This window comes from Syngnathus scovelli, chromosome 2 (assembly GCF_024217435.2).
Source record: "Syngnathus scovelli strain Florida chromosome 2, RoL_Ssco_1.2, whole genome shotgun sequence".
Taxonomy (NCBI): domain Eukaryota; kingdom Metazoa; phylum Chordata; class Actinopteri; order Syngnathiformes; family Syngnathidae; genus Syngnathus; species Syngnathus scovelli.
In genome coordinates this window covers 9,547,884-9,569,856 of record NC_090848.1, presented here as the reverse complement: position 1 = coordinate 9,569,856, position 21,973 = coordinate 9,547,884, and the positions used below count along the sequence as shown (strand labels likewise).

Sequence of the window (21,973 nt, the reverse complement as noted above, 5' to 3'; positions counted from 1 at the left end):
TTTAAACATCACCGAGGGAAGAGGAGCAGCACATGCTAAAACCAACACGCTAAAAATGTGCAGTAAGAGCTGAAGTGGAAACACACCCAAAAAAAAAAGACAAACATGGTGAGCTAACGAACAAACATCATCAAAGTAAATATAAGTATATTTAAATAAGTATAGCTAATCATAGCCTGAAGAGCCGCTTCCTCCCAGGAAGATAGTCTGATCCTATGCTAGGCTTTGGCACTAAAAACATGAAGTTAAATACAAGTTTGAAACAAACAAAAAAAAAAAACACAATATATGGAATAAACAAATGCGATTATAGTTCCAGAACAAGATTAGCCTAGTTTAGCACAAAAGCGCAAGCTCACCCTCCAAGAAAGCGAGTTAATTGCTATGCTAGGCTCGGAACTAAAAACAACATGCTAAAAATGTGCCCTGAAAGTTAAGTGGTGAAAACAACAAACAAAATTACTTTCATACAAAGATGGTCTCACGCCATCAAAGCTCCACAATATGATTAGCCTATCTTAGAACAAAGGGCCTGCTTCCTTCCGGGAAGCTAGTCAGTTGCTGCGCTAGACTTTGTGCTAAATACATGGCGTGAAAGCCCCCTCCCCCCAAAAAATTGATTTCCACACAAACATGGTGATCTTTATGAACAAAAATGGCATCTAAGATTAGCCTAGTTTACCACAAAGAGCAAGCCTACTCTGACAAAAAATAAGCTAAGTCAATTGCTATGCTTGACTTAGCCCAAAAAAAAAACATGGTAAAAATGCGTGGTGAAAACCAAATAGAAAATACACAAAGAAACTGTCTTATCCACAAAATGCAGTGATCTTAATGAGCAAATGTCATTAAAGTTCCAGAATAAGATTGGTCTATTTTAGCAAAAAGAGCCTGCTCCCTCTCAGGAAGTTAGGCAGTTGCTACCCTAGAATGGCTGCCAACGGCTTCTTCCCTCCTGCTGACAGTCACGTGACTGCAGGTGAATAAATTATATTTACAAAACATTTGGCATCAAGCAAACAAAACACACACACGTACACGCTCACAACATTCAACAGCGAGTCATCAGAATGACAGGAAGAAGAAGATGAAGAAGAAGGCGTGACTGGCATATGTCAAACGGGCTCAGTCCAATTCCCGGTTTCTCCTTTGCATCTCCTCCACCTTGTTTTGTCTTGTATTTTTTTCCAATAAATCTTTAATAAAAACCAAACATAATGAAATAACATCATTAAAACCTGAAATTAAAATGGAATATGATCATTTTGAAGTCATAATTAGCAATTGCGTCCGAGTGTGTCCCATCAGGGCATCCCTGACACGTTGCTGCTGCGCTGGGATTCTTCCACTTGCGGTGTGACAGCATCACATTTTCAGAGAATTATAGGAAGTGGATGAAATCATCAAGACAAGATGGTAGCATCAGGAGGAAGAGGATTGTGCTTTCGGACAGCATGTGACACTGCAGCTGTGCAGAGGCTCATGGGTAATGTCCCATTTTGTGTCCAGATGAAATAAACTCCAATAGTTGTCCCCACTCCCTGCGTCACTTCTCATCCAAACAAATCACGTGTTGTCGCCCTCTGTGCCCTCCGGCTCCTCCCCCTCTTCCTCCACGCTCTCTACGATTGGGTGGTGAGGCTGAGGCTCCTCCCCTTTGCCGGCCCTGGACAACACATCCATCCATCGACGCTGGAGTTCCTCGCCGTCTGCGCTGAAGTAGAGCGTCAGGTGACTCTGGGAAATCTTAAAGGTGTGCCGACGCTCCAGGCGGTCACATGACTCCGGGAGCGAAACGTCAAAGCCAATCAGAGGAACGCTGCGCTGCGCCTTTACATCCTGAAAACACACAGCATCATGGGTCATTTTGTGTGCACGCAATGAGAACAAACTACGATGTATTTCAAATTAGGCAAATTCTTAGGCATGGTGACTGAGCCTCATAGACTCATAGCTCGGGCTTTCCTCAGTGAAATTTACGTTCTCCCTGTGTTTGCATTTTTTTTACGCCGATATTCAAAAAACATCCATGTTAAATTCATTGTAGGTGTGAATGCCTGTTCTGCCTAAACTGGACAAGCAATGTTAGCGTACAACAGAGAAACCGTGGACGATGTGTTCATTGTGTTCAGGGCCCACCTGAGGCGCTCCGTAGATATAGAGGACCAGGGGTTCGTTTTCAGGGATGACAAACCAGGCTTTCTGCCAGCCTCGTCCGCCTCCTTTCTCCATGTGATGGAGGAAGCTGCACATAACGCTGTTCTCGGCCGCCAAGGAGGCTTGTTTCTATGGGGACAGCCAGAAGTTGGAGTAAGTCTTAAAGTGGAAGTCAAACCAAAATTTTTCTTTGTAATGTACAATATGTCCTGTGTAGCCCAAGTTGTCGAAATGAAGTGTTGTGAATAATGTTTTGCTTGTAGAATATGAATTAAACAAGGGAAAGTCGGCCATTTTGCCACTTGCTGTTGACTGAAAATGACATCACAGTGCCTAAGTGCTCAGGTATCGACCAATCACGGCTCACCAGTTTTCCAAAGCTGAGCCGTGATTGGTTACGACCTGAGACCTTGCAACTGTGATGCCATTTTCAGTCGACAGCAAGTGGCAAAATGGTCGCCCACCGAGATGGATAAATTTTGCTCCTCACAAAGGCAATATTAATCAGAATGCCATACTTAGACTCATGGGGTACATACAACATATTATTGTAAAAAAAAAAAAAAGTTTGGGTTGACTTCCTCTTTAACCTTCAAGTTTTAAGCAAGTCCCAAGTTACTGTGGCAACAATCAAACAAGTCGTGTCGAGTTCCAGCTAAAGGGTCACCGCGACTGCGACCCTGACCGTGGTGTATGTCGCTCTTACCTCCAGGATGGAGCGCCTCCTCTGGCTGCTGCCGGCCATGACAGACGGCGGGGGAGACACCCCCACTAACATAGCATAGCAGTCCACACACACACGATTAGTGCGGTTGTTGTCGTACGAGAGGCGGGCACGGAACTCTGAGCATTTCCCACAAACCACCTGATGGTGAGACAGGAGAGTCTTAGAGGGCTACGGATTGTTGCCGTGGCGCCTGAGAAAGCCAGCTTTGATTGGACGCACATGACCGCAGGCTTTGCAGTGGTGGCGCCGCCTAGTAAGAGCGTTGAATGCCTCCTGGCATTTCATGCACAATGTCACTTCCTTCTCACGGATGGGCGTAGGCGCACGCTTGCCAAGTTCGGCGCAGCTCTGATGAACATAAGCAAAAGTAGTCATCAATGGAAATTCATTTCAATACATTTATAAACACTGGTTTTGAATAATGTAATCATCATTTGCCTATTGCGCAATTTACATTTTGCACAATGGAAACCCACTTAATAAGTGTATGTGTGTGTTTACCGGGGAGTGAGGAGGTGTTGACTCTTCATCTCGTAGCGAACAAGTCAGGTGACGAAATGTCTCCATGGTGTGTTCGTGTCTCTGGATGGTGGCCTGGATGGCCTGCAAGATACACACACAAACACACAAACGCACAAAAATGCATATCCTGATTGGTTGATAAATTCAGTGATGCTGTTTGATTTCAAGCCTTTTGTCTCTACCTGGATCCAGTCTTTCTTCTCATCTTCTGTCCTGCAGAGACACAGCAAGTTAAAAAAAAAGAGTGGGTAAAGGCAACCTCAACTTTTACACAGTTGTGTTGCATTAGCAATACCTGGCCTGAAGCTCAAGAGAACGCTGCTTGCCAGACACCAAGAAGGTCCGAGGAACTGCGGCGCTGCTCATCTCCTTCAGCTGTACAGTGCGGTAAAAAACAATGGCAATGAGAATTGCTAAAATGGAAACATGCTAACAGTTGGTATGCTAACAATATAATAAAACAGCAACCCATTGAGAGAATCGATGATATATTAACTTGCTAAGACTCTAATGAGCCAAATCCTGACCTCCACACCCTTGCACCCTAACCCCAACAAGACTCACCTCCATGCCGTCCACATCTATGCGAGCTCGGACCCCGTATTTCTGACCAATAAGACGCAGCTTGGGAACGCAGTAGAGCAGCCTGTCGTTGAACTGGAGGAGTACAACGATGGTTAGACCAGGGGTTTTCAAAATTTTCAAATTCAGGGTACACATTTTTCCAATGATCACTTCATAATCTAAACCCTTTTTAAACTTCCTTACTACCGACTACCTACCTTACTACCTTCCTTACTACCATTCTCTAGTTTTCAAAAAGGTTTTCAAAAACTATTGACCTTGTTATATGTTGTCAGTTCTGTGTTTGTGGAAGCGATGATACAAACCTTTTGAAAATAAGATAAAGGTTGAAAAAGTGATGAATGTTCTGGAAACGTATCTCTAAGCTGTATATTTTTAATCTCTTGCAACTTTAAACCTCCCCGCATTGGCCGAGATGCGTCAAATGGACACCCTCTTTGGGGAAATATGGGCACGGCTTATGCAAAGTAGTGCGGTGCAAGCACACGCTGTCATTTAGGATGAATTCTGATTCATCAACATATGCACACAAAAGTGCAAGGAAAATGGGCTGGTACGTACGTGTGATTGTGACTTTGTCTATATGCTAAACCCCAGTTGAGAATTATTAGGTTAGACGTCCCACTTGCGTTGATGATGGAGATAGGGAAGACAGAGGAGCCCATACCAGGATGAGGTATCGATCCTGCGACGTGCCATTCTTGTTGGACAGTTTGAGAATGTGTCCCTCCTTGATGAGCTCATTGGTCGGGTTCACAATGTCCTCTTCGCCGCCCAGAAGTTCGTACACTTTCAGCAGCTTTCTCATTCGCTCCTGAAAGTTTTAAAAGCATCAATTTTAGCTGTCGCGAAGGTTGCGCCGCAATCCTTTCTGGGAAACTGTTCTAAATGGTCTCACCATCTTCTTGATGGCAGCGTTGGAATGTTCAGCTGCTGTAGCAATGAGCTCAAGAGACTCTGCAGACAAAAAGAATCTTGTCACATGTCGTCAACAAACGGGCTAACATATTTACCCATCAGCAAGTTTAACAATTTGCCTTGGGTCTGCCTGTACTCAGGTTGCTATCTTGCTAAGTGTCACATGTTAGCATTTAATCAATTACCATGAAATATAATTAGACTACCAGTTGGTTCTCATGGTCATGGTTATGACAAGATGGCAATGCAACATGGCTGTGTGTGTGCGTGTGTGTGTGCATGCGTATGTGTGTGTGTGCATACTCTGAGCATCCTTGTAGTCCGGCGCGTCCTCCGGTAGACGGTGCAGATAATCTTTGAGCAGGAGTTCATATCGAGGAATCCTTTGGACTGGCTCCAACATGTGATGTTGGAGCGTCAGGTTAGCACAGCGCTCGTCTCTCTGGCAAAACACAAACATACACATTTACATTGTCTGCCACGTTGATGTCTTGCGCGACAGGCCATCATGTTCAGTGAGGCACTATGTCCTGTATCTGTTGTGGCGAAGTCACCTGGATGTCATGTATGATGCTCTTGAACAGAGCCGACCTCTCCATCCACGTATTGACGAGCTCCATGGCGTGATCAAAGTTCTTCACATACTCGCCGTACATCTTCAAGAAGGGTGCAAGCTTCTGCAAGATGTCTCCAATGCGTGGGTTTGAGTCCCTGAGGAGTTTTTCAGACATTTAATCTATGATACTTGTTTCATGAAGGTGGCCTTTGTACTCGGCACGAGTATACGACAACTCTTCTCAAGCCAAGTATTTCGAGAGCAGCTCACCACTCCTCCATGCGCTTCTGCAGGGCCGGCAGGAGGAACTGTTGGTGGAAGCAGTGGATGGAGCAGATGTTGGAGAAGATACCATGAATGACGTCACATGGAAAAGAAGAACGGGACCGTGCTTCTTCCAGAAGTCGGGCGCAGAAGACCTGTGGGGAGCAGCAGTGTGTCAGTTGACCCCTGTCCGGACTGTGGGTGAGGATTGTGGTGACCCACCTGATCCAGTAAGTGGAGTTTGGACACGTAGGAGATCTCGGTGTGAAGGAGCTCATTGGCAATATTGAACACCCTTTGCTGGACGGACAGCTGTAAGACATGTGATGACGTCTGAGACGGGCATTGGTCAAAAGATAAGAAAGGTCACCCTCTACTTTACAAACACTTCTACAATTAAATAAGTTCTAGAGCTTCCATAGGTGATGGATCGATAAAACAGGGGCAGGAAGATGGTTTGCTTCATCTGTGACCCTCATTCCAAATCAGAATGATCACATGACAGATGACAGCCAGCTTCCTGTCTTACCTCAGCCAAGTCTTGTCTGGGGGCTGAAAGCACTAAGGTAAGCTCGGACAACTCCTCCTCCTCCTCCTCGAGGTCGCTGTCTGCATCCTCTGAGAAGTCCCTCCTCCTGGCTACACCCCTCGCCTCGCCCTCCTCGCCCTCGCCGGTGTATGAGGACGAGCTGGAGGGTCTGAGGAGGCCACAAGAGTAAACCCCACCAATGCCGCCAGTGTCGTCCACACCCACAAAGCACAGTTCCTCGCTATGTGACGGTGAGCTGATGCTGTCGATGCCGCTGTCACGATTGGCCAGCTTCCCCTCCGTCTGCGAGGACGGAAGGGACAAACGCTCGGGCGGCAGACCGGATTGGTCAGACGGTCGACGCTCATTCATCTCCGCAGACGCCGGCTCCTCTGGCCCCTCCGGCTCCTCCCTTTCCTGTGCAACGTCATCGTGACATTTGAGTTCAGGAAGACCCCCCTCCTCCTCCTCCTTGGGGATGGCAGGAGCTGACGATGACGATGGAGATGAAGGTCGCGATAAGGGGGTGTCGAGAAGGCGGGGACAGAGGGCCCCTCCGGTGATGTCAGGAACCATTATGATCTGCTCGCTGCAACACATGGATTAACAAAATAACTTATCACTAAACATGATAACGTACAAATAACATGGCAATGTTAACTATAAACTGACCGTATCACTTAACGCAATGCAGCTATAAAAAGTGATTATGTATTTAAAAACATTTTGCACCAATAAACATGACAATAAATTGTTTAACTCTTTAAAAAGTGAGACCAGGTTTGATCTAAAACTACAATTCTAATTTTAGAAATCGATACCCAGCCCTGCATGACGATTCATGACGGGAACCAAGATGGCGACCAAGACAGACATATCCCTATTACATCATGTTGGGTCACTCACCGCTCAAACTTCTCGATAAGTGACAGGACGCAGGTGGGTGAAGCATGGTCCTCAGGACGGGGGGGCTTGCAGGGTGGCGGAGGCGGCAGCGGTTTGTCTGGAGCACGAGGTCGGGTCCTCAATGCTCCCACTTGTTGCTGCAAATGGGGTGGCTTGGGGGGGACTGCAGAAGCGAGGAGTCATTAATCAGTGATCTCACGCATTTGTCATTATTGTTGTGGCCCTCACCTTGAGGCTTTGGTCCTAGCAGAGGAGGCCGGCTCTTATTTAGCTGCGGTGGTCCCGTATCGTTTACCTCCTCCTCCTGGAGTCCAGCGGGACTTGAGGAGGAGGAGGTGGGCTGCTGTGTGCCACACGGAGGCTCCAGAGAGAGACTCTTTGCCAGCAAGCTAGGACTCAAGGAGGACGGGGGACCTGGCAGGGACAATCAGGGAAACGTCTTGGCTTGTTGTTGCAAATACATGTCAACGTAAATTCATTAAATATGTTAGCTGAGTCAGCTATACATCTAGATGTTCCTCAGCAGGTTCCAGTGATGCTCAACGACCGTGATGAGTGGAAGTAATTCGAGGAAGCTTTTAGTTTTCAACATAAAGGTTCGTCTTTTTAACACTCTGTATGGTTTTAAGTTGCAGTAATGAATAAGTTGAAGGAGTAATAAATAAATTGAAGAAAGGAATAAATTAGCATGTGTTAACTTTTTAATGTAGGCCATAGGGAGTCTGTCGAAAACCACCTTGGCCTTTAATTGTGTCTCTGTTTATTGTAAGCTGTAATTAAACAAAAAGCTAATTAAACAAAACAGACAATATTGCCCATGTAAATGTCAGCACACCTAGATTTTTTCCTAGATGTTTGTGACCATTTGGATTGCCCTAAATGGTGTTATTTTGCCCTTAAAATGTAACTGCGAGTAAAAACGTCATTTTTAAAAATGATTATTAGTCTGATTAATATTTGCTGCTCTGTAACATATTCTGCAAATGCCAATCATTTATAATTTGTCATCACAGTGAAACAGAGTGCAAAGGTGAATGTCCCTGGGAACTCTTCTATCTTCATATTCATCACTTAGTTTTTTAGGAAATAAAAAAAAACTTTTTTTCAGCCTTTAAGGGTTTCCATTTGTCTTGCTTGTGTATTTCTTACGTTCAGACCAAATGTAAATGTTAAAAAGAAAAAACGTGTCTTCCTGCACGAGGTAGCAAAAGAAGACTTAAGTGAAGTAACGTGATTTTTCAAAAATTCCTATTCATGAGAGATAACACTGACAGACATACAATGACTCGTTTCAGTTACCCTGTCAACCAAACCTTATAATATTATTACCTGGCAGTCTTTTTATGTCGTTGCAATGTCTTAAAAAAAACGAGTGCCGATAAGGATAATGAATGTGAATAATAAATAAACCAGCTAGTGAGGTTCAAATGTTTATTATTAATGTGTATTATGAAACCTCAAATTTTATTCTAACGCTTGGCTACAATCCAGAGCAGGATCCTGGTTGAAGTAAGGCATTTTAAACTTCACAATTTGGGGCGTTTTAAGCTTGCATATAAAAATAGGTGCATGTGAAGCTTTGTAAAATTCTGCAGCAGCCACCGTACGGTGTCGATATTCTGATATACGCTTGGCACCATTTTAATCAAATTGGGTTTTTTTTATCTGTTGGATTAAGCCATTTTCAGTAACAATGACTGATGGGAACGGAGGGACAATTATATTACAAATAAGGACGGAGGGACAAGGACAGAAGGGGGTCTAGTAGGCCACTACAAGGTTAAGATTATGGCTATTCACGTCTTGCTGATCTAGCTTCTTCATGGAAATGCTGGTAGATCACGGCATGGTTACGAATGTGGAAGGTGCTATCTGAAGGCCAGCAGTTTCTAGTGGTGGTCAAGTCTATTCTCGTATTCCATTTCAAGGTTGTTAATGTGAACTTTCCAGAGGTTCTATAAGATCTAGATGTTAGGTTCTGGTGATAATTAAATAGGTTAGGGTAGTGACCGTGGGTTGTGAACGTGGAATATTCTAAAGACACACCAGGTTCTGTTGGTGATCAAGCGGGTTCTGTTCTGCAGAAGGTCGAGGTTCTATTGACTGTTTTACAAGTATTTTCTCAAGGTGATGTTGAAGGAACCGGTCATGTGGGTGTTCAGGTTTTGTTCTCTGTGACATTGTAGTGCCTGTTCCAGAGGTCGTTGTTGGGTCTGATGTGACAGAACGTGGGCCCGAACGGGCATATATGTACATGGCGATGCGCAATCATGGACGTGCGCTCGGGTGCGTGCCTGCGATAGATAGATCGAGGGGGTGTGTCTGCACATAGATGGTCTCATCATCATCATCATCATCGACGGACAAGTTCAAACACGCACGCACGCACGCACGCCAACACGTACGGAACATCGACTGTGATATGGCGGCGGAATCGATCCTCGATCCGCAACATTCCCGTGCACGCGACGACAAGCTGCACATCTGCTGGCATCAGACGCAGTGACGTGCACGCGCGCCACACTAGCCTACATTCACTGCGGCGAGATGTCGGTCAGCGCGTGCGGATGCCCCCCCCTCCCTCTCATATGTGATTGTCGACATGCACGCGCACGCCAGTGCGGCGCAGCGTGTGTGTGCGTGCGCGCACGCTCACCTCTGCTTAGGCTGCTTCTGTCCATGTACATCGCACAACACAGCACCAGGCCGCTCATGAACGACAATGTTGACGATGGCAGACCGCGGCTCACCCGGTCCACATGCACGGAGAAGAATAAGAAAAAAGAGAAAGAAAAAAGAAGAAAAAAAGGGCAAAAGGAGAAGACGGAGAAACCGGCTCCTCGTTCGGCTCCGCGCGCGCGCAACCCGCAGAGAGAGAGCGAGAGCGAGCGAGAGAGAGAGAGAGAGAGAGAGAGAGAGAGAGAGAGAGAGAGAGAGAGAGAGAGAGAGAGAGAGAGAGAGAGAGAGAGAGAGAGAGAGAGAGTGCTACTAGTTCTATCTGGACAGAGCTAGCGATTAGAGGCGCTTTATTCGATCCAATGGACTGGCCGGTGGCGGGCGGTGCAGCAAAGAGAACCCCTCACAGGGCTGCGGAGGAGGAGGAGGTAGTTGTGTCTTGTCCTCCTCCTCTTCTCCCTTTACTTTTGGTCTCCATGACAACGAGTTCGAGAAATTCGCGTGCGTGACATTTGTATCAGGTGACTGCTCCGGCAAAACATGGTCCAAAGATTAGGGACACCTCTGCGAGAAGCAAACTGCCATCGACGGTGATACACGGTCGCAATTTGAGCCAAAGATGACAAAATATCAATAACTTGTGATCTGGACCCGCTGTCACCTTGACAACCCGTCGGAGTGCTGTCATGGAGAGACATAGAATGTGGGAAATGTGTTTGCAAGATGGGATGTGACATCGTTTTACATTTTATATTCGTGTCTGTTGCATTCTTTACATTTTGATACACATAATACTGTGGGAATTGTGATGGTTCTTGTGGTCTAGAAGGTTCTTGGGGTAATCAAGGAGGTTCTGGTTATCCCTTGCAACAGAGGCGTCAAACTCTTGTCCTTGAGGGCCACTCTTCTGCATGTGTTAGATGTTTCCCTCCTCCAACACACGTCATTCAAATAAGTGTGATTGTTATCAGGCTACTGCAAAGCTTCTGATGAGCTGATCATTTGAATTGGGTGAAGGAGGGAAACATCTAGAAAATGCAGCATAGTGTTCTTAAGGACCCGAGTTTGACACCTGGGCCTTTCAAAATGTATGAATGTGAATGTTTGAGAGGATTTAAGGGTCTAGATGTTCTACAGAAGGTAATGGTGATCAAGACTACCAGTACAAGGCAGTTCTAATAGTCCAATACAAAGTTGGGAATCTGGCGAAAGTTTGGAAGGTAAGTCTCTGTTTATCACTGTGACTATTAAGTCCTTATCTGACTAACTGTTCTCATCAGGGTTTGTTCAAAGTCGCAAATCTTCTGCAAACGGTCGTCTCACATTCGCCTGTACTTTGTTTTTATCGCAAGGGAATTTTGCACATGAAAAAAACACTAAAACTGTTGCGGAACATTAGGCAACTGTGGTGGACATTTGCCACCGTGAAAGAACCCTGGCGTGACGGCACATTTTGCTACCTTCAGTCGAAAATGTTGGTTCCTCAGTGGGATACGTGCTTTAACCCGTTTACAGAGGTTGTTCAAGTTGTTACAAAACTTTCAGTAGAAATCAAAGCAGAGCCAATAGTACAATACAAGCTGGTGAATCTATTAAGAAGCCTCTCCAGAGTGTTGATCTGCTGCCTTTCTATCACGTGTTGTAAACCTATGACTAGATAATCATGTAAGTGCACTCACGACATAGTGGTGAAGCCTCAGTGATCAGATGTTCACGGTCAAAGCCTCCAAAAACATTCCTACACCTAACACACGCATGAACACACACATACGCACAGTAGCAAACATGCAACAGGAAGTGATAAAGAGAGGACAGCCATTAAATCAAAAACACCCCTTCCAGGCACCCCGTGTCCAAAGCTGAAAAACAAGCACACTCAAAAACAAACACACCCTGCTACCATCATCTGCTAGCTTGACTTTTGACCTTACACCCCCCCCCACACACACACACACTAATGAGAGAGAGAGAGAGAGAGAGAGAGAGAGAGAGAGAGAGAGAGAGAGAGAGAGAGAGAGAGAGAGAGAGAGAGAGAGAGAGAGAGAGAGAGAGAGAGTTCTGTGTATCTCTCCGCCTCTCTTTAGGTCACTGGGTCACTCACTCACTGCCACTTTGGAGTTTGTGTGTGTGTGTGTGTGTGTGTGTGTGTGTGTGTGTGTGTGTGTGTGTGTGTGTGTCCAGCAGCTGAGCCTATTTTTAGTTTTCATGCGTGGGCCGCTGCATGTTGGGAATCGGGAAGTAGGGTTAAGTCTATTGGGGAATGGGGAGGGGGATGTTGGTGGATGATGACGCCACTGTGAAATTAGTACCCCAACAACGTGACACTTTTGTCAGGATGAGATTACAACAAGCACTGAACTATTATGATTGTAGCATTAAAGTAAACAATGTACATACACAAACTACTTTTTTTTGCCTCATCTACGAATGACCTGACACTTTTGTCCATTTTGAAAATAAAACGTGGCTCTTGTTTGCCCAACCTTGACTGGTACTCTTGTTGTAGGGACTTACCTGTCCTGCTGGTGGCGCTGTTTTCGAGATGGTAGGAAAACCTCATGGTGCTGAAGTGGCTGGAGAAAGACAATGAAGGCAGCGGAGGAGGAGAGGGAGGAGGTGGAGAAGGAGGAGGAGGGAGGCCAGGCAGAGCGCTGCGAGTCCGGTTCATGAGTTCAAGGCTCAACTCTGGGTCGGGAGCGTCCCGCCGCTTCTCCCTCCCTCGTTCTACCCCCGCTGGCTTGCATCTTCTCCTGGTGTCCACCGCCTCCTCATGGTTGCCACACCACCAAAGTGCAGACTCAGCAGCTTCCTGCCGACTCAGCGACGTTATCGACTTAGTCTTTCATTCTGCAAACGACGCACATATGTATGCACACACACGTCCTGATAGACATTAGTGTCCGAGCTGATCCAGTTCTAGACTTTTGTGTGAAAATGGGAGCTGAAGTGAAGTTGAACGTTGCAGCTCCGCCTCTGTCTGGTCATTTGATCCTAGACCCAGCCCCGTCCCCCCACAGCCTCCCAAAGTCTTTGTGGTCTGGATTGCATTTTCCCTCCTTTCTCGCTTCCTGAAACTTGAAGCAAAGGAAAACTGAGGGAAAAATTCCTGGAGTTTTTTTTTCCTGGTCGGCCTCCATCAGAAGCAGTCTGCGCTGGAGGGTCACGTTGGGGTTTGACTGTTACACATAGCACTAGGTTTTACATATATGGATTTTTATTTTTTTGTAAATAAATTTTATTTTTTTCATCCATCCATCCATCCATCCATCCATCCATCCATCCATCCATCCATCCATGTCACGGTCGGGTGGAGCATGGAGCAGGACGACCAAGTGCAGCTTGGACGAGGGTTTATTGAAGCAACTCAAAAGGCAAACTGACATGACTTAACAAACAATAACTTGACTGACTGACCGGGACGTGAACCAAGAAGACAGCAGGACATGACGGCATCAAGACAGTACGACAACCCCGAACAACAGCAACCAATGATCCGACAGGGAGTGAGGGGCAGACAGGACTTTTATACACGACAGGTAACGAGAGGCAGGTGGGAACAATCACACTGATCATGGGCACACAGGAGGGGAGGGGCGAGCACACAGACAGAAACCAAGACAACAGACACATAGTGGAGCAGTTGGGGACGAGACGTGACAATCCTTCCATCCATCCATCCATCCATCCATCCATCCATCCATCCATCCATCCATCCATCCATCCATCCATCCATCCATCCATCCATCCATCCATCACAAAAATTATCTTCATTTGCTTTGAGCTATTCCAGAAAACTGGTTGATCATTGGTTGGTCTAGATCAGGGGCAGGAGAGTCCGGTCCTAGGGAGCCGCTGTCCTGCCTGTTTATCAGTTCTCCTGACTGTAGCATACCTAATAATAACTCAAATAATTAACTCATCAGCAAGCGCTGTACAAGCGTGATAACAACCCTGGTGATTTAAATCGGGTTTGTGAAGGAGGGAAACTTCCAAAATAGGCAGGACAGAGACTCGCTAGGACCGGACTTGCCTTCCCCCGGTCTAGAAGTTCCACATATTACTTTTATTCAAAAAAATTGCCTCGGGAAAAAAAACCAACTAATGATGGACATGTATGGAGATATGCGATGTTATATATTCAGCCATTTTTGCATGTAAAGATTCAGAGTCACTCTTTGCTCCTTGAGCGCCCTATGATGTCAAAGATGTCAGTGCTGTCATTGCAGCAATAATTACCTCTGCACATCACTTGTGTATCCACTGTGAGAATGGAGCGCTCCGAATCCTAACCACTAGACCACCAGGGACATGAAATTCAGGCCCTATCATAATAGTGCCAATGTTCAGCCCACTTTGGGGGCATCAAACTTCACGTCTATTTTCCATAACAAAATCCATTCCCTAGCGGGAATCGAACCTGGGCCGCGGCGGTGAGAGCGCTGAATGCTAACCACTAGACCATCAGGGACATGAAGTTAATGATCTATCATAATAGTGCCAATGTTCAGCCCAGTTTGGGGGCATAAAACTTCACGTCTATTTTCCATAAGGAAATCAATTCCCTAGCGGGAATCGAACCCAGGCCGCGGCGGTGAGAGCGCTGAATCCTAACCACTAGACCATCAGGGACAGGAAATTGAGTATCTATCATAATAGTGCCAATGTTCAGCCCAGTTTGGGTGCATCAAATTAGACTATTTTCGTAAGGAAAATTATTTCCTTACTCGGACTCGAACTTGGGTCACGGGGTCGAAAGCTCCGAATTCTAACCACTAGACCACCAGGGACATGAAATTCAGGACCTATCATAATAGTGCCAATGTTCAGCCCAGTTTTGGGCATCAAACTTCACGTTTATTTTCCATAAGGAAATAGATTCCCTGACCGGGAATCGAACCCGGGCCGCGGCGGTGAGAGCGCCGAATCCTAACCACTAGACCATCAGGGACATGAAGTTAATGAACTATCATAATAGTGCCAATGTTCAGCCCTGTTTGGGGGGCATCAAACTTCACGTCTATTTGCCATAAGAAAATCGATTCCCTGGCCGGGAATCGAACCCGGGCTGCGGCAGTGAGAGCGCTGAATCCTAACCACTAAACCATTAGGGACATGAAGTTAAGCATGTATCATAATAGTGCCAATGTTCAGCCCAGTTTGGGTGCATCAAATTAGACTATTTTCGTAAGGAAAATTATTTCCTTACTGGGACTCGAACTTGGGTCACTGGGGCAAGAGCTCCGAATCCTAACCACTAGACCACCAGGGACATGAAATTCAGGACCTATCATAATAGTGCCAATGTTCAGCCCACTTTTGGGGCATCAAACTTCACGTCTATTTTCCATAACAAAATCCATTCCCTAACGGGAATCGAACTTGGGTCACGGGGTCGAGAGCTCCGAATTCTAACCACTAGATCACCAGGGACATGAAATTCAGGACCTATCATAATAGTGCCAATGTTCAGCCCAGTTTTGGGCATCAAACTTCACGTTTATTTTCCATAAGGAGATCGATTCCCTGACCGGGAATCGAACCCAGGCCGCGGCGGTGAAAGCGCCGAATCCTAACCACTAGACCACTAGGGACATGAAGTTAAGGATCTATCATAATAGTGCCAATGTTCAGCCCAGTTTGGGTGCATCAAATTAGACTATTTTCGTAAGGAAAATTATTTCCTTGCTGGAACTCGAACTTGGGTCACTGGGGCGAGAGCTCCGAATCCTAACCACTAGACCACCAGGGACATGAAACTCAGGACCTATCATAATAGTGCCAATGTTCAGCCCAGTTTGGGGGCATCAAACTTCACGTTTATTTGCCATAAGGAAATCGATTCCCTGACCGGGAATCGAACCCGGGCCGCGGCGGTGAGAGCGCCGAATCCTAACCACTAGACCACCAGGAACATGAAATGCAGGACCTATCATAATAGTGCCAATGTTCAGCCCAGTTTGGGTGCATCAAATTAGACTATTTTCGTAAGGAAAATTATTTCCTTACTCGGACTCGAACTTGGGTCACGGGGTCGAAAGCTCCGAATTCTAACCACTAGACCACCAGGGACATGAAATTCAGGACCTATCATAATAGTGCCAATGTTCAGCCCAGTTTTGGGCATCAAACTTCACGTCTATTTTCCATAAGGAAATAGATTCCCTGACCGGGAATCGAACCCGGGCCGCGGCGGTGAGAGCACCGAATCCTAACCACTAGACCATCAGGGACATGAAGTTAAGGATCTATCATAATAGTGCCAATGTTCAGCCCTGTTTGGGGGGCATCAAACTTCAAAGTCAAAGTCAAAGTCAAAGTCTCCTTTATTGTCAATTCCTCCGCATGTCAAGACACACAAAGAGATCGAAATTACGTTTCTCACTATCCCAGGGTGACAAGACAGAGTTCACAACGCACATACAAGTAAACAACACAGGAAAAATAACACAAGAAGTCAACATCAATGAACAATAAGCGTGATAGCACGCTAGCCGCTCCCGATGCACGGCAGAGTCCGGTAAGATGACAGTCAACCAGGCCACTGTGAACACGAGCACACAGCAGGCACGCACTGTCCGGTTCGTGGATCCTATCAGACGAACGCAACCCATCTTGTCGCGAACGAACGTACGCCAGGAGAATGGAACGCTGGGCGAGCTGGGTTGGCCGCAAGCCTGGCCCGACGTCTCCGTGCTGGCCCCTCTTCTGCTGCTTCGCAGACCCACTGCCGACGCATCCCAACAATGCTCCAGGACAGAGCAGTCCGAGCTCACGACACAGTCCAACCGGGGGAGGAAGAGCAGGCCAGTCCGGCGTCGCTCCATGACAAAGCAGTCCGAGCGCCCTTAATCTCTCCGCACCAAAGTCCAGAACGCCATAAAATCCACTTCCGCCGATGTTGAGCAGAACATGCCCGCCGCACTAGTAGCACGACGTATCACACGAGACGAACACACACAAAACTGCCGGACAAACACTCAGTAAACACTCACACAACACCGAACGGGACAGAGAGTGGCCGCTGCGTGTGCACGCGCCGCCATCTTGAACCAACGTCTATTTGCCATAAGAAAATCGATTCCCTGGCCGGGAATGGAACCCGGGCTGCGGCGGTGAGAGCGCTGAGTCCTAACCACTAAACCATTAGGGACATGAAGTTAAGCATGTATCATAATAGTGCCAATGTTCAGCCCAGTTTGGGTGCATCAAATTAGACTATTTTCGTAAGGAAAATTATTTCCTTGCTGGGACTCGAACTTGGGTCACTGGGGCGAGAGCTCCGAATGCTAACCACTAGACCACCAATGACATGAAATTCAGGACTTATTATAATAATGCCAATGTTCAGCCCAGTTTGGGGGCATCAAACTTCACGTTCATTTGCCATAAGGAAATCAATTCCATGACCGGGAATAGAACCCGGGCCGCGGCGGTGAGAGCGCCGAGTCCTAACCACTAGACCATCAGGGACATGAAGTTTAGGGTCTATCATTATAGTGCCAATGTTCAGCCCAGTTTGGGGGCATCAAACTTCACGTTCATTTGCCATAAGGAAATCAATTCCACGACCGGGAATCGAACCCAGGCCGCGGCGGTGAGAGCGCCGAGTCCTAACTACTAGACCATCAGGGACATGAAATTGGGGATCTATCATAATAGTGCCAATGTTCAGCCCAGTTTGCTATTTTCGTTAGGAAAATTAGTTCCTTAATGGGAATCGAACTTGGGTCACGGGGGCGAGAGCTCCGAATCCTAACCACTAGACCACCAGGGACATGAAACTCAGGACCTATCATAATAGTGCCAATGTTCAGCCCAGTTTGGGGGCATCAAACTTCACGTTTATTTGCCATAAGGAAATCAATTCCCTGACCGGGAATCGACCCCGGGCCGCGGCGGTGAGAGCGCCGAATGCTAACCACTAGACCACCAATGACATGAAATTCAGGACCTATCATAAAATCAAACTTCACGTTCATTTGCCATAAGGAAATCGATTCCCTGACCGGGAATAGAACCCGGGCCGCGGCGGTGAGAGCGCTGAATCCTAACCACTAGACCATCAGGGACATGAAGTTAAGGGTCTATCATTATAGTGCCAATGTTCAGCCCAGTTTGGGGGCATCAAACGTCACGTCTATTTTCCATAAGGAAATCGATTCCCTGAACGGGAATCGAACCGAGGGCGCGGCGGTGAGAGCGCCGAATCCTTAACCCTAGCTCTAACCCTAACCCTATCTCTAACCTTAACCCTAGCTCTAACCCTACCCCTAGCTCTAATCCTAACCCAAACCCTAACACTAGCTCAAACCCTAACCCTAACCTTATCTCTAACCCTAACCCTAAATCTATTCCTAGCTCTAAGCTTAGCTCTAACCCTAACCCTAGCTCTAAGCCTAGCTCTAACCCTACCCCTAGCTCTAATCCTAACACTAACCCTAACCCTAGCTCTAACCCAAACCCTAACCCTAACCTTATCTCTAACCCTAACCCTAAATCTATTCCTAGCTCTAAGCTTAGCTCTAACCCTAACCCCTAAACCTAGCTCAAACCCCTAAACCCTACCTCTACCTCTAACCCAGCCTGTAACCCAACCTTTATCCCTAACCCTACCTCTACCTGTAACCCTACCTCTAACCCAACCTCTAACCCTACCTCTAAGGAAGTGTATGTTTATATGCTTACACGACCAACTGTGTTGCAAATTTTCTATGATAGCATTTTTTGGTCCCACTGAGATTCGAACCCGGGCCGCTGGGGTGAAAGCCCAGAGCACTAACCATTACCCTATGGAAGCCTTGTCAATGCATGGAACATGTATGGTTTTATGGACCAGCTCACAAGCGACATTTATTTATTGAAGGTGTACCTACACATATTGTCATATAAAGCATGATTAAGCCGATTTTTATGTTTTAATTGGCGAATAAAGAAACAAGGAATAAAACACCAGACAAGTTTTAACATAAATGTTTATTAAAAATAATAATATTAAAAGCAAATTTCAAACCAGCAATCTAATGTGAAATTGCAGTAGATAGCGTGTTGGTAGATAGTGGATAGCAATATTTAGGCGTATATAGGTATACACGTTATTTAAAAACGACTATAAGTGTTATACTACGATACAAGTGTTTACCAGCTCAGTGGCCTAAGAGGAGAGTGTCCGCCCTGAGATTGGGAGGTTGTGGGTTCAAACCGCTGCCGAGTAATACCAGTGACTATAACAATGATACCCATTGTTTGGGGGCATCAAACTGCACGTTTATTTGCAATAAGGAAATCGATTCCCTGACCGGGAATCGAACCCAGGCCGCGGCGGTGAGAGCGCTGAATCCTAACCACTAGACCATCAGGGACATGAAATTGAGTATCTATCATAATAGTGCCAATGTTCAGCCCAGTTTGGGTGCATCAAATTAGACTATTTTCGTAAGAAAAATTATTTCCTTACTCGGACTCGAACTTCGGTCACGGGGTCGAGAGCTCCGAATTCTAACCACTAGACCACCAGGGACATGAAATTCAGGACCTATCATAATAGTGCCAACGTTCAGCCCAGTTTTGGGCATCAAACTTCCCGTTTATTTTCCATAAGGAAATCAATTCCCTGACCGGGAATCGAACCCGGGCCGCGGCGGTGAGAGCGCCGAATCCTAACCACTAGACCATCAGGGACATGAAGTTAAGGATCTATCATAATAGTGCCAATGTTCAGCCCTGTTTGGGGGCATCAAACTTCACGTCTATTTGCCATAAGAAAATCGATTCCCTGGCCGGGAATCGAACCCGGGCTGCGGCGGTGAGAGCGCTGAATCCTAACCACTAAACCATTAGGGACATGCAGTTAAGCATGTATCATAATAGTGCCAATGTTCAGCCCAGTTTGGGTGCATCAAATTAGACTATTTTCGTAAGGAAAATTATTTCCTTACTGGGACTCGAACTTGGGTCACTGGGGCGAGAGCTCCGAATCCTAACCACTAGACCACCAGGGACATGAAATTCAGGACCTATCATAATAGTGCCAATGTTCAGCCCACTTTTGGGGCATCAAACTTCACGTCTATTTTCCATAACAAAATCCATTCCCTAACGGGAATCGAACTTGGGTCACGGGGTCGAGAGCTCCGAATTCTAACCACTAGACCACCAGGAACATGAAATTCAGGACCTATCATAATAGTGCCAATGTTCAGCCCAGTTTGGGGGCATAAAACTTCACGTCTTTTTTCCATAAGGAAATCGATTCCCTGACCGGGAATCGAACCCAGGCCGTGGCGGTGAAAGCACCGAATCCTAACCACTAGACCACCAGGGACATGAAGTTAAGGATCTATCATAATAGTGCCAATGTTCAGCCCTGTTGGGGGGCATCAGATTTCACGTTTATTTGCCATAAGGAAATCGATTCCCTGACCGAGAATCGACCCTGGGCCGCGGCGGTGAGAGCGCCGAATCCTAACCACTAGACCATCAGGGACATGAAGTTTTGGATCTATCATAATAGTGCCAATGTTCAGCCCAGTTTGGGTGCATCAAATTAGACTATTTTCGTAAGGGAAATTATTTCCTTACTGGGACTCGAACTTGGGTCACGGGGGCGAGAGCTCCGAATCCTAACCACTAGACCACCAGGGACATGAAATTCAGGACCTATCATAATAGTGCCAATGTTCAGCCCACTTTGGGGGCATCAAACTTCATGTGTATTTTCAACAACAAAATCCATTCCCTAACGGGAATCGAACCTGGGCCGCGGCAGTGAGAGCGCCGAATGCTAACCACTAGACCATCAGGGACATGAAGTTTTGGATCTATCATAATAGTGCCAATGTTCAGCCCAGTTTGGGTGCATAAAATTAGACTATTTTCGTAAGGAAAATTATTTCCTTACTGGGACTCGAACTTGGGTCACGGGGGCGAGAGCTCCGAATCCTAACCACTAGACCACCAGGGACATGAAATTCAGGACCTATCATAATAGTGCCAATGTTCAGCCCACTTTGGGGGCATCAAACTTCATGTGTATTTTCAACAACAAAATCCATTCCCTAACGGGAATCGAACCTGGGCCGCGGCGGTGAGAGCGCCGAATGCTAACCACTAGACCATCAGGGACATGAACTTAGGGATCTATCATAATAGTGCCAATGTTCAGCCCAGTTTGGGTGCATCAAATGAGACTATTTTCGTAAGGAAAATTATTTCCTTACTGGGACTCGAACTTGGGTCACTGGGGGGAGAGCTCTGAATCCTAACCACTAGACCACCAGGGACATGAAATGCAGGACCTATCATAATACTGCCAATGTTCAGCCCAGTTTGGGTGCATTAAATTAGACTATTTTCGTAAGGAAAATTATTTCCTTACTGGGACTCGAACTTGGGTCACTGGGGCGAGAGCTCCGAATCCTAACCACTAGACCACCAGGGACATGAAATTCAGGGCCTATCATAATAGTGCCAATGTTCAGCCCACTTTGGGGGCATCAAACTTCACGTTTATTTGCCATAAGGAAATCGATTCCCTGACCGAGAATCGACCCTGGGCCGCGGCAGTGAGAGCGCCAAATCCTAACCACTAGACCATCAGGGACATGAAGTTTAGGATCTATCATAATAGTGCCAATGTTCAGCCCTGTTTGGGGGCATCAAACTTCACGTCTATTTGCCATAAGTAAATCGATTCCCTGGCCGGGAGTCGAACACGGGCTGCAGCGGTGAGAGCGCTGAATCCTAACCACCATCAGGGACATGAAGTTAAGGATCTATCATAATAGTGCCAATGTTCAGCCCAGTTTGGGGGCATCAAACTTCACGTTTATTTGCCATAAGGAAATCGATTCCCTGACCGGGAATCGACCCCGGGCCGCGGCGGTGAGAGCGCCGAATCCTAACCATTAGACCATCAGGGACATGAAGTTAAGGATCTATCATAATAGTGCCAATGTTCAGCCCTGTTTGGGGGCATAAAACTTCACGTCTATGAGAATGAGGGAAATGCGCCCCCTTGCACGTGTTCTGCGTTTAAGGAGGGGGAGCGGCGGCCCTGTCGCGGCTTACTAATGCACAACATCGGCCATCAGGTGGCAGCATTGTTGCAGGAAAAGGATGTAAAAGGTCGACCGTT

The 21,973-nt window shown here is 46.5% G+C and overlaps 1 protein-coding gene and 9 non-coding genes across 11 annotated transcripts; all 10 read right to left on the bottom strand.

Moving 5' to 3' along the window:
* Positions 1–551: 551 nt before the first annotated feature.
* On the bottom strand, positions 552–12,783 carry fgd1 (FYVE, RhoGEF and PH domain containing 1). 2 transcript variants are annotated; one of them, XM_049753965.2, is made up of 18 exons: positions 12,355–12,783; positions 7,393–7,578; positions 7,165–7,327; positions 6,259–6,847; positions 5,952–6,041; positions 5,736–5,884; positions 5,464–5,620; positions 5,213–5,351; positions 4,890–4,948; positions 4,659–4,805; positions 3,971–4,063; positions 3,702–3,781; positions 3,589–3,619; positions 3,386–3,487; positions 3,104–3,232; positions 2,864–3,022; positions 2,140–2,286; positions 552–1,839 (listed from the first exon to the last, which is right to left on the bottom strand). In XM_049753965.2, exons 1-18 carry the CDS (start codon positions 12,506–12,508, stop codon positions 1,567–1,569), a joined length of 2,847 nt encoding a protein of 948 aa, XP_049609922.1. In that variant the 5' UTR covers positions 12,509–12,783; the 3' UTR covers positions 552–1,566. The 2 variants fall into 2 exon arrangements, with proteins under 2 accessions (XP_049609922.1, XP_049609923.1); XM_049753966.2 differs by lacking the exon at positions 12,355–12,783 and adding an exon at positions 9,821–9,963.
* Positions 12,784–14,716: 1,933 nt separating this feature from the next.
* trnae-cuc (transfer RNA glutamic acid (anticodon CUC)) lies at positions 14,717–14,788 on the bottom strand. The gene has a single exon. It is a non-coding gene; the product is annotated as a tRNA-Glu (tRNA).
* Positions 14,789–15,359: 571 nt separating this feature from the next.
* trnae-uuc (transfer RNA glutamic acid (anticodon UUC)) lies at positions 15,360–15,431 on the bottom strand. Its single transcript has one exon. It is a non-coding gene; the product is annotated as a tRNA-Glu (tRNA).
* A 248-nt stretch (positions 15,432–15,679) lies between these two features.
* Positions 15,680–15,751, bottom strand: trnae-cuc (transfer RNA glutamic acid (anticodon CUC)). Its single transcript has one exon. It is a non-coding gene; the product is annotated as a tRNA-Glu (tRNA).
* A 247-nt stretch (positions 15,752–15,998) lies between these two features.
* On the bottom strand, positions 15,999–16,070 carry trnae-cuc (transfer RNA glutamic acid (anticodon CUC)). The gene has a single exon. It is a non-coding gene; the product is annotated as a tRNA-Glu (tRNA).
* Positions 16,071–17,238: 1,168 nt separating this feature from the next.
* trnae-cuc (transfer RNA glutamic acid (anticodon CUC)) lies at positions 17,239–17,310 on the bottom strand. The gene has a single exon. It is a non-coding gene; the product is annotated as a tRNA-Glu (tRNA).
* Positions 17,311–19,127: 1,817 nt separating this feature from the next.
* trnae-cuc (transfer RNA glutamic acid (anticodon CUC)) lies at positions 19,128–19,199 on the bottom strand. Its single transcript has one exon. It is a non-coding gene; the product is annotated as a tRNA-Glu (tRNA).
* A 247-nt stretch (positions 19,200–19,446) lies between these two features.
* Positions 19,447–19,518, bottom strand: trnae-cuc (transfer RNA glutamic acid (anticodon CUC)). Its single transcript has one exon. It is a non-coding gene; the product is annotated as a tRNA-Glu (tRNA).
* Positions 19,519–20,089: 571 nt separating this feature from the next.
* trnae-uuc (transfer RNA glutamic acid (anticodon UUC)) lies at positions 20,090–20,161 on the bottom strand. Its single transcript has one exon. It is a non-coding gene; the product is annotated as a tRNA-Glu (tRNA).
* Positions 20,162–21,686: 1,525 nt separating this feature from the next.
* Positions 21,687–21,758, bottom strand: trnae-cuc (transfer RNA glutamic acid (anticodon CUC)). The gene has a single exon. It is a non-coding gene; the product is annotated as a tRNA-Glu (tRNA).
* Positions 21,759–21,973: the final 215 nt, after the last annotated feature.